This window comes from Ursus arctos, unplaced genomic scaffold (genome assembly GCF_023065955.2).
Source record: "Ursus arctos isolate Adak ecotype North America unplaced genomic scaffold, UrsArc2.0 scaffold_14, whole genome shotgun sequence".
Taxonomy (NCBI): domain Eukaryota; kingdom Metazoa; phylum Chordata; class Mammalia; order Carnivora; family Ursidae; genus Ursus; species Ursus arctos.
The window spans coordinates 23,395,453-23,413,465 of record NW_026622808.1 but is presented as its reverse complement, the minus strand read 5'-3'; the positions used below and the strand labels follow the sequence as shown (position 1 = coordinate 23,413,465).

At 40.3% G+C, this 18,013-nt stretch overlaps 1 protein-coding gene across 1 annotated transcript in view; it reads left to right on the top strand.

Moving 5' to 3' along the window:
- Positions 1-17,638, top strand: part of LOC113249277 (olfactory receptor 7A17-like) — a 41,439-nt gene extending 23,801 nt beyond the window's left edge. The window contains exons 2-3 of the mRNA XM_057311575.1: positions 1,140-1,150; positions 13,868-17,638. Of these exons, the coding sequence (XP_057167558.1) occupies positions 1,140-1,150; positions 13,868-14,784 (928 nt within the window). The 3' untranslated portion in view covers positions 14,785-17,638. The remainder of the gene's footprint in view (positions 1-1,139; positions 1,151-13,867) is intronic.
- The last annotated feature ends 375 nt before the right edge of the window (positions 17,639-18,013 follow it).

Sequence of the window (18,013 nt, the reverse complement as noted above, 5' to 3'; positions counted from 1 at the left end):
CTGTCATGTTGATTGATTTATGGATGTTGAACCCTCCATGCATTCCAGGAATAAATACCACCTGGTCATGGTGAATAATCCTTTTAATGTATTGTTGGATCCTATTGAGTAGAATCTTATTGAGCAATTTGGCATCCATGTTCATCAGGGATATTGGCCTGTAATTCTCCTTTTTGATAGGTTCGTTGTTTGGTTTTGGGATCAGGGTAATGCTGGCCTCATAGAACGAGTTTGGAAGTTTTCCTTCCATTTCTATTTTTTGAAACAGCTTCAGTAGAACAGATATTATTTCTTCCTTAAATGTTTGGTGGAATTCCCCTAGGAAGCCATCAAGACCTGGACTCCTGTGTTTTGGAGGTTTTGGATGACTGTTCCAATTTGTTCGTGGTTATTGGTCTGTTCAGATTGTCTACTTCTTCCTGTTTCAGTCTTGGTAGTTTAGAATTTTCTAGGAATGTGACCATTTCTCCTAGATTGCTTACTTTGTTGGCATGTAATTGCTGGTAATAAATTCTAATAATTGTTTCATTTCTGTGGTGTTAGTCATGATCTCTTCCCCTGCATTCATGACTTTATTAATTTGGGTCCTTTCCCTTTTCTTTGGGACAAGTCTAGCCAGTGGATTATTGATCTTATAAATTCTTTCATAGAACCAGCTTCTAGTTTCTTTGATCTGTTCTACTGATTTTCTAGTTTCTTTTTCTTTTTTTATTAATAATTTTTAATATGTTAGTTACCGTAAAGTATATCCCTAGTTTTTGATGTAATGTTCCATGATTCATTATTTGCATATAACACCCAGTGCTCCATGCAATATGTGTTCTCCTTAATACCCATCACCGGCCTATCCCAGTCCCCCACCCCCCTCCCCTCTGAAGCCCTCAGTGGTTTCTATTTCATTTATCTCTGCTCTAATCTTTATTATTTCTCTTCTCCTGCTTGGGTTAGGTCATGTTTTTATTTAAATTCCAGTTAGTTAACATACAGTGAAATATTAATTCAGGTGTAGAATTTAGTGATTCAATGCCTTCATGAACCCTGGGTGCTCATCACTACAAGTGCCCTCCTTAATCCCCATCATCTAATTCACCCATCCCCCTAACCACCTATCTCCTCGGTTTGTTCTCTATAGTAAAGAGACTATTTCCTGGTTTGCCTTATTGTTTTTCTCCCACTTTGTTTGTTTGTTTAGTTTCTTAAAATTCACACATGAGTGAAATCATATGGTAATGGTCATTATCTGGCTGACTTATCTCACTTTGCATAATATACTCTAGCTCCATCCAGATCATTGTAAATGAGAAAATTTCATTCCTTTTGATGGCCGAGTAATATTTCATTGTACATAGGTATGTATATGTATATATACAGGTTTTTTATCCATTCATCATTCGGTGGACATTTGGGCTCTCTCTATAGCTTGGTTAATTTTGATATTGCTGCTGAAAACATCAAGGTGCAAGGACCCCTTCAAATTCGTACTTTTCTATACTTTTGGTAAATATCTAGTAGTGCAACCTACAGCATGGGAGATCATATTTGCAAATGACATATCTCATCAAGAATTAGTGTCCAAAATCTATAAATAACTTATCAAACTCAGCACCCCCTACAAAAAAATAAACCAATTAAGAAATGGGCAGAAGGTATGAATAGACATTTTTCCAAAGAAAACATCCAGATGGCCAACAGACATATGAAAAGATGCTCAACATCACTCAACATCAGGGAAACACACATCAAAACTACAATGACATATCAACTCACACCAGTCAGAATGGCTAAAATTAAAACACAGGAAAAAACAGGTATTTTCGAGGATGTGGAGAAAGGGGATCCTCTTGCATTGCTGGTGGGAATGTAAACTAGTACGACCACTCTGGAAAATAGTATGGACTTGCACAAAACATTAAAAATGGAGCTACCCTACAACCCAGCAAATGCACTACTAGGGATTTACCCAAAAGATGTATGGATTTTTGTATCTCAGAACACTATGGTCTTTGTCTAGAAGACAACAAACTCAATGTACATTCCTCAAATACAGGAAAGCATTTCTCTTTCAAACTGTAATACCTGCTTTCTTAGGGAAAGGGCTGAAGGGACAGGAATTCCTAATCAGAGATGTCAGGTCACTTCCCTTAAATGGGATCAGATCTACACAAAAATATGTATATATTTCTTTCTCAATAAGAAAATATAAATTATAGGGGCGCCTGGGTGGCACAGCGGTTAAGCATCTGCCTTCGGCTCAGGGCGTGATCCCGGCGTTGTGGGATCGAGTCCCACATCAGGCTCCTCCGCTATGAGCCTGCTTCTTCCTCTCCCACTCCCCCTGCTTGTGTTCCCTCTCTCGCTGGCTGTCTCTATCTCTGTCGAATAAATAAATAAACTCTTTTAAAAAAAAAGAAAATACAAATTATAGCATGTCACTCTGTAATAATGCCCATTTGCCCCTAATCAAAACTGTAATGAGATATCACCTCACACCTGTCATAATAGCTAAAATCAACAACTCAAGAAACAACAGTTGTTGGTGAGGATGTGGAGAAAGGGGAACATTCTTGCCCTGTTGGTAGGAATGCAAACTGGTGCAGCCATCTGGAAAACAGTAGGCAGTTTCCTCAAAAAGAAAAATGAAAAGAAAAAAAAAAAAAAGATCTACCCTATGATCCAGGAATTGCACTGCTAGGTACTTACCCAAAGAACACAAAAATATTAATTCAGAAGGATACACATACAGAAAGTTTTTAGCAGCATTATCTACAATAAGCAAACTATGGAAACAGCCCAGGTGTCAATCAACAGGTGAATGGTTAAAGAAGATGTGGGAGATTGGTGTATATGGGATATTATTCATAAAATGAAATGAAATCTTGCCATTTGCAATAACACGATGGAGCTACAGAGTATTATGCTAAGTGAAATCAGTCAGTCAGAGAAAGACAAGTGACATATGACTTCAGGCATATGTGTAATTGAAGAAACAAAACAAATAAACCCAGGGGAAAAAAGAGAGAAAAAGAGACAAGCCAAGAAATAGGCTCTTAACTACAGAGAACACCCTCTTGGTTACCTGTGTAAAGTACACAGCTTGACATTCGTGGTGAGCACAGCATAACATAAAGTGTTGTTGGTTGAACCACTAATTTGCACACCAGAAACTACTGTAACTTTGTGTGTCAACTACACTTTGATAAAAAAATATTTTTAAATGAAGTGTACAGAGAAAGACAATTATCATATGGTTTCCCTCATTTGTGGAGCATAAGAAATAGCAGGGAGATCGATAGGAGAAGGAAGGTAAGAATGAATGAGGGGGTAAACAGAAGAGGGAATGAACCAAGAGTGACTAAGGACTCTGGGAAACAACCTGAGGGTTTCAGAGGGGAGGGGGGTAGGGGAATGGGATAGGCTGCTGATGGGTAGTAAGGAGGGCACGTATTGCATGGTGCACTGGGAGTTATACATAAGTAATGAATCATGGAACTTTACATCAATAACTAAGGATGTGCTATATGGTGACTAACATTACATAATAATAAAAAATCTGAAGTGTACAGTCTGATGCATAGAGGACTTGTGTGAAATTTAGGAGGACATTCTGAATGATTCTGTTTCTATATAATTCCAGAATGTGCACAATAAGCTTTAACTACTTGGTTATGTAACTTATTAAAATTTAATGCCCCTGAGTCTCAGTTTTCTAATTTCTGAAGATAACATAGGATAATAAAACTAATTTCAAAGAGATAATGTGGCTAATAAACAAAGGTGTGGTCATATTTTGTAGATCCCTACAAAAATGTTCAAAGTGAGGGGTGTGATGTGTGTATGTGTGTGTGTGTGTGTGTGTTTATACACATTTTTCTTTGAAGTAAACATGGGCTATCATATGCACACTCTTGGACTCATTATTAGGCCATCTTTCAATTCACAAGAAAACATGAGAGAAAGGGGGAGAGGATGAGAATGAAAAGAATGTATATTTAGATTGGTGTGTAACAGTAAAAGGATGTAAAAATGTGGACACCAAGATTTAAGATAGAACAAATCGCCTTAAGGATTCAGTTTTTCTACCTTAGTGTCTGTAAGTCAGCTCGGCTCATGGCACGGGAGATTTTCTGTACCAGCTATTGGGGCTGAGCAGCTCCAAAGTGACTTCAGATTTGTCTACTAGAATTAGGATTTCAATACTGAATATCCTTATCCAAGAGAATAAAAATGAACAAGGTCCAAGGGTGAATTCATTTCCCTTTAACAAAGTGTATTGGATTAATATCTGGATTAGATTTTTACTGTGGTTGCAACAAATGGCCATGCTGTTCCTTAAAACAAATCATGTATTTTCTGATAGTTCTGGAAGCCAGAAGACTGAAATAAGTCCCCCTGGGCTAAAATCACTGTGTCTGCAGAAAGAGTTCATTCTGAAGGTCTGGGGAGAATAGGTTTTCTTGCCTATTCCCGCTTTAGAGCCACCTGTACTCCCTGACCCATGTGCCCTCCCTTTATCATCAAGGCCAGCAACATAGCACCTCAAAATCTCTCTGTGGCTCCAGGAGTTCTGCCTCCCTCTTCCACAGGTGGAGGACCCCTGTGACCTATTGAGCCCACCTGGATAATCAGAATAACATTACCCGAGTGTCAGCTGACTGGCAATGTTGATACCATTGGCAACCTTACTTCTCCCTTGTCATGACACAAGACATATGCACAGATTCTGTAGGTTAAGATGCAGAAAAATTCTGGGGACATTACTGTGCTATTAAGATGTATTCACGGGTATATTTGGTGTCAACTCACGGGACCTCGCTTCGAAGAATCACGCAAATTTATTTCGGACTCTAGCCTGAGTACTTAGACTGTTCTCCCCAAAGCACACACGAAGAGGAACACATGGCTTGTTTATTAACATCACCCCAAAGGTATAAATGATAAAGTAAACAATCAACAAAATAAATTCAATATCATCTCAAGGTTAAGGAGATGTGCAAGGAGGTTAGACCTCTGGAAGGCAGGCAAGTTCAGGAGAATGAGGAATACAAACTGCAGTCACCTGACTTCTACTCTGGTCTCCCTGGAACAGAGTAACAGCAAGAACATGTTACTTTCTGTCCAGATCAGTGGCCCACAGGGAATGAAGTGCTCCGAGGTGGGAGTAACAATGGAAACAGCGCCTAGTGAGCAGACACAGGGAGCTATAAATATCTCCTCTGCTTCACAACGTCATTGTGGACCCTTGGACTGGCCAGGACATGGTTGTTGCTTTTGTGTTCCTAAGTCTGGCTGGGGGACCCATGCTTCACTGCTCTCTGCTGCCCTGTCTGGAAACAGGTTCGATCTCCATCAACAACCATCCAGGGAGGAATCGGCACATCCACAGGGAGACTTTCACCTTAGAGACCTCACCAGGTGAGTCTGAGAGCTCAGCAGGAATTTCAGGAAAGGGTCAGAGAGAATGGAACCTGAGAACTTTTACCTGAGGTCACCTGAGATGAAGTAGACGCATTTATAATTTATTTATGTGATGTGTTCAAAAGAGAAATGTCCAATGGTCTCAGCAATACAGGCATCATTGTTGATGATACATGGTGGGAATAGAAGACCAGTTGGATGAGACGGGGGAAAGGAACTGGAGGACCTAAAGTGGTTCCAGTAAAATTAGAACATATCCAAGGAGTTTGCAGCCAAGGGGAGAAGGAAAACAGAGTATTGGGCTGAGAGGCATGTGTGGTTAGCTTTTTAGGATGTGGTGGTTTTTGACATATTCTGTATTTATAGAAAGCCCCAGACCCATGCAGGTAGCTGTTCCCTTGCAACAGCAGTTCCTGAGACATGCAGTTCTCAGCACCTTCTCTCAAGGAGTATTCACATAAAAAAATTGTGTTTTATATGCAAAAAGGAGTATGCTAACTAGCTTTACTTTATAGTACCTCATTACCGAGAGGTGTGTATACAGTGGAAGCATTTGTGAAAAGAAAAGAAAACTCAGCCAAATCTGTTCACTCGTGGAAATAACTCATTTACTCACAGGCAGGAACTGTGCTGTAAGCTTCTTACATGTAGTGATGACCCCAGTCTGCCACCCCAGGAGGATGGGTGCTGCTATCCTCACTATCTGCCTAAGGATAGTCACATTTGAAATGGATTGCTTGTCTCTCCCAAGTTCAAACATCTTATATGTGGTAGATCTGAGGTTCAAAACCTCGTTTTCTGATTCCAAAAGTTTAGCACTTAAAATCATTTGGAAAAGTCTTTTATTATTTCATCTTTAAAAATCCCCTTGGGGTGACTGCATGGCTCCGTGTGTTAAGCATCTGCCTTCAACCCAGATCCTAATCCCAGGGTCCTGGGATCCATCCCCATGTCAGGCTACCTCTCATTTGGGAACCTGTTTATCCCTCTCCCTCTCCCCACCCCCGCACGGGTGTTCTCTGGAGCTCGCTCTATCTTTCTCTCACTCACTCACTCACTGTCTCTCTCCCAAATAAGTAAGTAAATAAATAAATAAATAAATAAAATCATTTAAAAATTTTTAAAGAACAATAATCCCCATTTATTGCCATAGATTGTGTATTTTCTGTTGTAAATTGCAGGTTTATCCCCTTTGCACATTTAACTAGAGGGATATTCAATCAGTAAAATGTCTTGACAGCATTAAAACATCACTCCATTCTTGTTTGTTTTCTGCTTTCTTAATTATTCTGCACATCTGGAGATGTTCACTGGGGCTGGAATGCTGCCAGAACCAAGGAAGCTCTCTGCTCATCACAATCTCTCAGGCACTGCCTGAGCTTATGAGATCTCTTTTGCCTCTTGTGCCCATTTCCTTCCTCTCTGTGTTTTGGAACTGTGTGTGTGTGTGTGTGTGTGTGTGTGTGTGTGTGTTTCTTTAAATATAGGACACAAGGTGATTGTATTAAAATGGAGCCCATATTTCCATGTCCATGGGAAGCTTACTAACTAGAATTTAAATATTAGTTCCACAGTCCTCAGGGTGAAGATAATCTGATGTTGACAGCTTGCCTTGCTCCATTTCTTTCAACAATATTGTCGGGCTAGAAAAGCGCAGTGTAATGCAGTGCCTGGAGACCATAGTGTGTGTGTGTGTGTGTGTGTGTGTGTGTGTGTGTGTGTGTGTGTGTGTTGTGGGGCATGAGAAGACCTCAGGGCAATGGTACCCATGTTCATATACTCCAATATGTGATCCTTACATGCCAGAATGTTCACCAGTGCCTGGAGACCATAGTGTGTGTGTGTGTGTGTGTGTGTGTGTGTGTGTGTGTGTGTGTTGTGGGGCATGAGAAGACCTCAGGGCAATGGTACCCAAGTTCATATACTCCAATATGTGATCCTTACATGCCAGAATGTTCACCAACAGATGGAAATAAGGAAGGGATCCATCTCTATTCACAGAACACCTTGGAACACAATTAATAAGATGCAAAGAACACCACGTGAAGGAAGGACTCCCTGTGTCTTGAAGTCCCATCAGTGGCAGGAAAGCCGCCTTGGTCCTCAACATTCTCTGCCATCACCTCTCCTCTCTCCCTCTTGCTCATTCCCTCACCGCACTGACTGCATGTTGAGATCTGCAGATCTGCAGTAAGTGCCTCCTGCAGGGACTTTGCTCTGCTTTCCCTGCAGGGCACACACCTCCCCCAGATATCCTCCTGCCTCCTGCTCAGTCTTTCTGGAACCTCTGTTAAAATGTCACCTTCTTGGCAGGTCTTCCTGAACTCCTATTAAAACTTAGTTTATCAAACTTATTAAAACTCCCAATCCATTCGTTTTTATACAGACTTTTTTCATTCGTATCTCCTCTCACCATCTGACACAGTATATGATTTTTATTTTTTATATATATTATTCTCTGTCATTGGATTTTATGGACTTATTTTTTCATGTTTTTATTTATCTATTTATTTACTTTTATTTTTTAGCTTATTTCTTGTTTGTTTTTTTTTTCATTTTTAAAATTATATTCACTTAGCCAGCATATAGTACATCATTAGTTTTCAATGTGGTGTTCAACAATTCATTAGTTGCATATAAAGCCCAGTGCTCATCACAACAGGCACCTACGTTATTACCCATCACCCCGTCACCCCATCCCCCCACACCCTCACTTCTGTAACCCTCAGTTTGTTTCCCAGAGTCCAGAGTCTTTCATGGTTTGTCTTCCCTCTGATTCTTCTCATTCCGTTTTCCCTCCCTTCCCCTGTGGTCCTCCATTCTATTCCTCATGTTCCACATAGGAGTGAAATCATTTGATAATTGTCTTTCTCTGCTTCACTTATTTCACTTAACATAATCCCCTCCGGTTCCATCCATGTCAATGCAAATGAGGGGTATTCACCCTTTCTGACGGATGAGTAATATCCCTTTGTATATATGAAACACATCTTCTTTATCCATTCGTCTGTTGAAGGACATCTCAGTTTGTTCGACAGTTTGGCTATTGTGGACAATGCTGCTATGATCATTGGGGTTCACGTGCCCCTTCTTTCACTACATCTGTATCTTTGGGGTAATTACCTGGTAGCGCAATCAATGTGTCATTGGGTAGCTCTATTTTTAACATCTGAGGAACCTCCACACTGCCTTCCAAAGTGGCTGTACCAACTGGCATTCCCACCAACAGTGTAAGAGGGATCCCCTTTCTCCACAACTTCACCAACATTTGTTGGTTCCTGTCTTGTTAAGTTTAGCCATTCTAACTGGTGTAAGATGGTGGCTCATTGTGGTTTTGATTTGTATTTCCATAATGGCTAGTGACGTTGAACATTTTTTCATGTCTCTGTTAGGCATTTGTATGTCTTCTTTAAAAAAGTGTCTCTTCATGTCTTCTGCCCATTTCTCAACTGGATTATTTGTTTTATGGGTGGTAAGTTTGAGAAGATCTTTGTAGATCTTGGATACCAGTGCTTTGTCTGTAGTGTCATTTGCAAATATCTTCTCCCATTCCGTGGGTTGCCTTAGTTTTGTTGACTGTTTCCTTGCAGTGCAGAAGCATTTTATCTTGATGAAGTCCCAAAAGCTCATATTTGCATTTCTTTCCCTTGCCATTAGAGACCTGTCTTGAATGAAGTTGCTGAGGCCAAGGTCAAAGAGATTATTGCCTATGTTCTCCTCTAGGATTTTGTTGGATTCCTGTCTCACATAAAGGACTTTGATCCATTTTGAGTTTATCATGGTATATGGTGTAAGAAAATAGTCTAGCTTCATTCTACTGGATGTGGATGTACTGTTTTCCCAGTACCATTTATTAAAGAAACTGCTGTTTTTCCATTGGATGTTCTCTCCTGCTTTCTTGAAGATTAGTTGACCATAGAGTTGAGGATCCATTTCTGGGTTCTCTATTCTGTTCCATTGATCTATGTGTCTGTTTTTGTGCCAATAAAAAATAAAAAAAAATAAATAATAAAAAAGGCTGTCTGGATGATCACAGCTTTGTAATGTAACTTGAAGTCAGGCATCGTGATGCCCCCCAGCTTTGGTTTTCTACATTCCCCTGTCAATTTGAGGTCTTTTCTGGTTCCATACAAATGTTAGGATTATTTGTTCCAGCTCTGTGAAAAATGTAATTGGTATTTTGTTAGGGATGGCATTGAATGTGTAGATTGCTCTGGGCAGCATAGACTGTTTTTGTTTTTTTAACAATTTTATTTAATTATTTAACAGAGAGAGAGCGAGACAGCCAGCAAGAGAGGGAACACAAGTAGGGGGAGTGGGAGAAGAAGAAGAAGCAGGCTCCCAGCAGAGGAGCCTGATGTGGGGCTTGATCCCAGAACGCCGGGATCATGCCCTGAGCCGGAGGCAGACGCTTAACGACTGAGCAACCCAGGCCCCCCAGCATAGACGTTTTTAAAAAGGTTTATTCTTCCAATCTATGAGTCTAGAATATTTTTCCATCTCTTTGTGTCTTCCTCCATTTCTTTCATAAGTATTCTGTGGTTTCTAGAGTAGAGATCATTTACCTCTTTGGTTAGGTTTATTCCGAGGTATCTTATAGTTTTGGGAGCTATTGTAAATGGAATCAATTCCTGAATTTCTTTTTCTTCAGTTACATTGTTAATGTATAGGAAAGCAACTGATTTCTCTGTGTTGATTTCATATCCTGCCACGTTGCTGATTGCTGTATGAGTTCAAATAACTTGGGGTGGAATCGTTAAGGTTTTCCACATAAAGTATCATGTCATCAGCTAAAAACAGAGAGTTTGACCTCTTCTTTGCCAATTTGAATGCCTTTTTAATTATTTTTGTTCTCTGATTGCTGAAGCTAGGACTTCTAGTACTACATTGAACAATTATAGAGAGAGTGGGCCTCCTTGTACTGTTCCTGATCTTAAATGAAAATCTCTCATTTATTCCCCATTTAGAATGATATTCCCTTTGGGCTTTTCATAGATGACATTTATGATATTGTAGTGTGTTCCCTTTATCCCTGTACTTTGAAGAGTTTTATTTTTTTAAGATGTTATTTATTTATTTGACAGAGAGAGAGACAGTCAGCGAGAGAGGGAACATGAGCAGGAGGAGTGGGAGAAGAAGAAGCAGGCTCCCAGCGGAGGAGCCTGATGCGGGGCTCGATCCCAGAATGCCGGGATCATGCCCTGAGCAAAAGGCAGACGCTTAACGACTGAGCCACCCAGGTGCCCCCTTTGAAGAGTTTTAATCAGGAAAAGATGTTCTCAAATGCTTTCTCTGCATCGACCGAGAGGATCATATGGTTCTTGTGTTTTCTTTTATTGATGTGCTCTATCACGTTGATTGATTTATGGATGTTGAACTCTCCATGCATTCCAGGAATAAATACACCCTGGTCATGGTGAATAATCCTTTTAATGTATGGTTGTATCCTATTGAGTAGAATCTTAATGAGCATTTTGGCATCCATGTTCATCAGGGATATTGGCCTGTAATTCTCCTTTTTGATTGGTTCGTTGTTTGGTTTTGGGATCAGGGTAATGCTGGCCTCATAGAACGAGTTTGGAAGTTTTCCTTCCATTTCTATTTTTGAAACAGCTTCAGTAGAACAGACATTGTTTCTTCCTTACATGTTTGGTAGAATTCCCCTAGGAAGCCATCATGACCTGGACTCCTGTGTTTTGGAGGTTTTGGATGACTGTTCCAATTTGTTCGTGGTTATTGGTCTGTTCAGATTGTCTACTTCTTCCTGTTTCAGTCTTGGTAGTTTAGAATTTTCTAGGAATGTGACCATTTCTCCTAGTTTGCTTACTTTGTTGGCATATAATTGCTGGTAATAAATTCTAATAATTGTTTTATTTCTGTGGTGTTAGTCATGATCTCTTCCCCTGCATTCATGACTTTATTAATTTGGGTCCTTTCCCTTTTCTTTGGGACAAGTCTAGCCAGTGGATTATTGATCTTATAAATTCTTTCATAGAACCAGCTTCTAGTTTCTTTGATCTGTTCTACTGATTTTCTAGTTTCTTTTTCTTTTTTTATTAATAATTTTTAATAAGTTAGTTACCATAAAGTATATCGCTAGTTTTTGATGTAATGTTCCATGATTCATTATTTGCATATAACACCCAGTGTTCCACGCAATATGTGTTCTCCTTAATCCCATCACCGGCCTATCCCAGTCCCCCACCCCCCTCCCCTCTGAAGCCCTCAGTGGTTTCTATTTCATTTATCTCTGCTCTAATCTTTATTATTTCTCTTCTCCTGCTTGGGTTAGGTTGTTTTTATTTAAATTCCAGTTAGTTAACATACAGTGAAATATTAATTCAGGTGTAGAATTTAGTGATTCAATGCCTTCATAAACCCTGGGTGCTCATCACTACAAGTGCCCTCCTTAATCCCCATCATCTAATTCACCCATCCCCCTAACCACCTATCTCCTCAGTTTATTCTCTATAGTAAAGAGACTATTTCCTGGTTTGCCTTATTGTTTTTCTCCCACTATGTTCATTTGTGTAGTTTCTTAAAATTCACACATGAGTGAAATCATATGGTAATGGTCTTTCTCTGGCTGACTTATCTCACTTTGCATAATATACTCTAGCTCCATCCAGGTCATTGTAAATGAGAAAATTTCATTCCTTTTGATGGCCGAGTAATATTCCATTATATATAGGTATGTTTGTGTATGTATACCCGATTTTTTATCCATTCATCATTCGGTGGACATTTGGGCTCTCTCTATAGCTTGGTTATTTTTAATATTGCTGCTGAAAACATCAAGGTGCAAGGACCCCTTCAAATGTGTAGTTTTCCATACTTTTGGTAAATATCTAGTAGTGCAACCTACAGCATGGGAGAAGACATTTGCAAGTGACATATCTCATCAAGAATTAGAATCTGAAATCTATAAAGAACTTACCAAACTCAACACCCCCCCAAAATAAACCAGTTAAGAAATAGGCAGAAGGTATGCATAGACATTTTTCCAAAGAAAACATCCAGATGGCCAACAGACACATGAAAAGATGCTCAACATCACTCAACATCAGGGAAATACACATCAAAACTACAATGAGATTTCAACTCACACCAGTCAGAATGGCTAAAATGAAAACACAGGAAAAAACAGGTATTTTCGAGGATGTGGAGAAAGGGGACCCTCTTGCATTGCTGGTGGGAATGTAAACTAGTACCACTCTGGAAAATAGTATGGACGTTGCACAAAACGTTAAAAATAGAGCTACCCTATAACCCAGCAAATGCACTACTAGGGATTTACCCAAAAGATGTATGGACTTTGTATCTCAGAACCCTATGTTCCTTGTCTAGAATATGTCAGTACTCAACATATATTCCTCAAATGCAGGAAAGCATTTTTCTTTCAAACTGTAATACCTGCCCTCTTAGGGAAAGGGCTAAAGAGAGAGGAATTCTTAATCAGAGATGTAAGGTCACTTCCCTTAAACAGGATAACATCAGTAAAAGTATGTATATTTCTTTCTTGATAAGAAAATATAAATTATAGCATGTCACTCTGCTAATAATGCCCATTTGCCCTAATCAAGACTATAATGCAGTATCACCTCACACCTGTCAGAATAGCTAAAATCAACAACACAAGAAACAACAGTTGTTGGTGAGGATGTGGAGAAAGGGGAACACACTTGCCCTGTTTGTGGGAATGCAAACTGGGGCAACCATCTGGAAAACAGTATGTAGATTCTCAAAAAAAAAAAAAAAAAAAAGAACTGCCCTATGATCCAGGAATTGCACTGCTAGGTATTTACCCAAAGAACACAAAAATATTAAATCAGAAAGATACACACACAGAAAGTTTTTAGCAGCATTATCTACAATAGCCAAACTTGGAAACAGCTCAAGTGTCAGTCAACAGATGAATGGATAAAGAAGGTGTGGGAGATTGATGTATATCGGATATTATTAATAAAATGAAATGAAATCTTGCCATTTGCAATAACATGGATGGAGCTAGAGAGTATTATGCTAAGTGAAATAAGTCAGTCAGAGAAAGACATGTGACATACGATTTCAGTCGTACATGGAATATAAGAAACAAAACAAATAAACGCAGGGGAAAAAAGAGAGAAAAAGAGACAAGCCATGAAACAGACACTGAACTACATGGAACACCCTCTTGGTTATCAGAGGGGAGGTGGAGGGGGATGGATGAAATGGGGGATGGGGATTAAGGAGGGCACTTGTGATGAGCACCAGGTGTTGTATTGAAGTTGAATCACTACACTGTTCACTTGAAACAAATATGACACTTAGGTTAACTAACTGACATTTAAAGAAAAACATAAAAACATGAAAAAACAGAGTAATAAGTAAATAAATGAAGCACAATTACTTGAAAAATTTTACACTCTTTTTTTTTTCTTTCCTTGTAGTCATCTCCACCACATGGAAACAGACAATGATACAGGAATTTCCAAGTTTCTTCTTCTGGGATTTTCTGAGGATCCAGAAGTGCAGTCTCTCATATTTGCTCTTTTCCTCTCCATGTACCTGATCACTGTGTGTGGAAACCTTCTCATCATCATGGCCATCAGCTCAGACTCCCACCTCCACACCCCCATGTACTTCTTCCTGGCCAACCTGTCCTTTGTAGACATCTGTTTCACCTCCACCACTGTCCCCAAGATGCTGTGGAACATCCAGACTCAGAGGAAAGTCATAACCTATGCAGGCTGCATCACCCAGATGTACTTCTTCATAATCTTTGGAGACTGCGATGACTTTCTCCTGACTGTGATGGCCTATGACCGCTTTGTGGCCATCTGTCAGCCGCTGCACTACACGGTCATCATGAACTCCTGGCTCTGTGGACTGCTGGTTCTGGTGTCCTGGGTCATCAGTGTTCTCAATTCCTTGTTACAAAGCTTAATGGTGTTGCATCTGTCCTTCTGTTCAGAGGTGGAAATCCCCCACTTTTTCTGTGAAATCAATCAGGTCATCGGGCATGCCTGTTCTGATACCTTTCTTAATGACATGTTGATGACTTTTGGAATTGTACTACTGGGTGGTGCTCCCCTGGCTGGAATCCTTTACTCTTACTCTAAGATAGTTTCCTTCATACATAAAATATCATCAGCTCAGGGCAAGTATAAAGCATTTTCCACCTGTGCATCTCACCTCTCCGTTGTCTCCTTATTTTATTGCACAGTCCTGGGAGTGTACCTTAGCTCTGCTGCTACCCAGAGCTCCCACACAAGTGCTGTGGCCTCGGTGATGTACACAGTGGTCACCCCCATGCTGAACCCCTTCATCTACAGCCTGAGGAACACAGACATAAAGAGGGCTCTGAAAAGGTCATTAGGTTTCCAGTGATATAAGGGCCCATCATCCAGGGAATGAAGACTTGCCCATGTTTGCAGGGCTCACAGCCTCAGAGCCAGGAACTACCATTAACTGATCAGGCTGTGGAAACAGAAGTTGCTCCTTCTATATATTTTCTGGAATTTCCATTTGTTTGAGTTCAACTTCTCCATACATTTAAGTAACTCATTTTACTAAGCTTCTGCTCTGATACCCAGACTGCTTTCCTCTTTGTCCATTTTCATACATTCCTAACTTTTTTCCCCAAACTTGGTTCTCAAATGCCTGGAAATTTCTCTATCTTACATGGGGCAAGTAGGATTTCTTAAAAATAATTTTATTTCAAATGGCTTTTACTATGTTATGTAAATTTTCCCTAGATTTCCCAAGAATAATCATGATTATATTCTTCATGTGGAAGAAACTACAGTTGGCCACTAAGCCCTTCACATAACATTTTGTAGATGAAAATACAAATCCATAGTTTTCACCTTGAGTCTTTAAGTGTTTTTACATCACTACTATCACTCCTCTTCCTGAGAATGTGGACTCTAACATTGTTCTAAGTCTCAGGCTCCGGACAGGGATGTTCAGGCTAGGAAAGCTGGGCACCCCCTTCACCCCTGTGCTGTGGACATTCCCACAGATGCTTCCCTGACCAGAGCCTCTGCTGTGGCTTCACCAGCCCTTGGGTTCTTACTGTGACTGCAAGACAGGCCTCAGCAGCACCATCAGAGAACCCTAATAAAACCAGGTTTATTCCTGGGGTCCTGGAGTGCACAGGGGATCCCAAAGGCCATTCAACGCAGTCTCAAAGGGAGAGAGAGAGTTTTGGAGAGGAGAGAGTGCCACTGAGGAATCAACCTTTAGTAGGGTCCATGGCCAGAGTGCTAAGGGTTTGTGGGTTCACAATTTATGGGAGATTTTTATATGGTTAGAATTTGCGTGCTGAATGGGAAAAGCAGGGCCAGTCCTGTCTCCCTATGGAGGTTTACCAAAGGCTTTTTGAAGAGGTAATTCATGGGGGTGGGGGGCCAGCCTGAGTGCTTCTCTGTTCACACAGGACAGTGTGTTTATTCCACCTGACTGCCTTAGAGATGCATGCCTAAGAAATCAAAAGCTGAATGTCAGGCAGTTACTCTAGAAAGGTGTTCTTGTGTTTCTCAAGTGGTCTCCTGCTCTTATTCTGTGATTCAGCTCCCTATCCTGGAAGCCTCCCACAACCCCTGGCAGATAGGGATCAGCAATTATGTCTCTCCCAGGGGTGTCTACAGGGAAAGACAAATTGGAACAAACAGATTGAGCAGGGATATCCTCAGTGTCAGGATGACCATAAATAGGATGATGCAGAATTTCAAAACATCCATTTTGTTACTACACAAAACATTTCTTTTTTATGATTTCCTTCCTTCTATTCACATTGGGCTTTTTTTATTCTTTGGGAAAGGGTCCTTTGAATAGAAAATCAGTACCAGATACTGATTGAGAGCAGACATTCCAAATGTGAATTGCCTTAATTTAATTTCATTGGTTACATATCCCAATAGACACTGATTTCATTCTTGTTAGGAGAGATATCTTCCATCCCTGTTCGCTGTGAATCAGCTCTACCAGTGCTGCAGGTCCCGCCCTCAGCCATGCTCCTCTACACTTTGTCTTTCAACTGTATCACCGAAGTCTAATTATATACAGTGAGCTGCACCTGTTTAAAGTATACAGCTTGACATTCGTGGTGAGCACAGCATAACACTGTGTTGCTGGTTGAACCACTAATTTGCATACCAGAAACTACTGTAACTTTGTGCATCAAGTACACTTTGATAAAAATTTTTTTAAATGAAGTGTACAGAGAAAGACAACTTCATAAGTTTTCCCTCATTTGTGGAATATAAGAAATAGCAGGGAGATCGGTAGGAGAAGGAAGGGAAGAATGAAAGGGGGGTAAATAGAAGGGGGCATGAACCACAAGAGACAATACACTCTGAGAAACAAACTGAGGGCTTCAGAGGGGAGCCGGTGGGGGAATGGGATAGGCTGGTGATGGGTAGTAAGGAGGGCACGTATCGCATGGTGCACTGGGTGTTATACGCAAGTAATGAATCATGGAACTTTACATCAAAAACTAAGGATGTACTATATGGTGACTAACATAACATAATAATAAAAAAAACTGAAGTGTACTGTCTGATGCATAGAGGAGTTGTATGAAATTTAGGAGAACATTCTGAATGATTCTGTTTCTATATAATTCCAGAAAGTGCGCAATAAGCTTTACTTGGTTCTGTAGCTTATTAAAATTTAATGCAGAAGATATGAACAGACACTTTTCCAATGATGACATACAAATGGCCAACAGACACATAAAAAATGTTCAAAATCATTAGCCATCAGGGAAATTCAAATCAAAACCACACTAAGATACCACCTTACACCAGTTAGAATGGCAAAAATCAACAAGGCAGGAAACAGCAATTGCTGCAGAGGATGTGGAGAAAGGGATTCCCTCCTACATTGTTCGTGGGAATGCAAGTTGGTGCAGCCACTCTGGAAAACAGTGTGGAGGTCCCTTAAAAAGTTAAAAATTGAGCTACCCTATGACCCAGCCATTGAAATACTGGGTATTTACCCCAAAGATACAGACATAGTGAAGAGAAGGGCCATATGCACCCCAATGTTCATAGCAGCATTGTCCACAATAGCTAAATCGTGGAAGGAACCGAGATGCCCTTCAACAGATGACTGGATTAAGAAGCTGTGGTCCATATATACAAAGGAATATTTCTCATCTATCAGAAAGAACGAATTCTCAACATTTGCTGCAACATGGACGGCACTGGAGGAGATAATGCTAAGTGAAATAAGTTAAGCAGAGAAAGACAATTATCATATGATTTCTCTCATCTATGGAACATAGAACTAAGAAGATCGGTAGGGGAAGAAAGGGATAAAGAAAGGGCGGTAATCAGGAGGGGGAATGAAGCATGAGAGACTATGGACTCTGAGAAACAAACTGAGGGCTTCAGAGGGGAGGGCGGTGGGGGAATGGGATAGGCTGGTGATGGGTAGTAAGGAGGGCACGTATTGCATGGTGCACTGGGTGTTATACGCAACTAATGAATCATCGAACTTCGCATCAGAAACCAGGGATGTACTGTATGGTGACCAACATAATATAAAAAAAAAAAATTAAAAAATTTAATGCCCCTGAGCCTTGGTTTTCTAATTTCTGAAGATAACATGG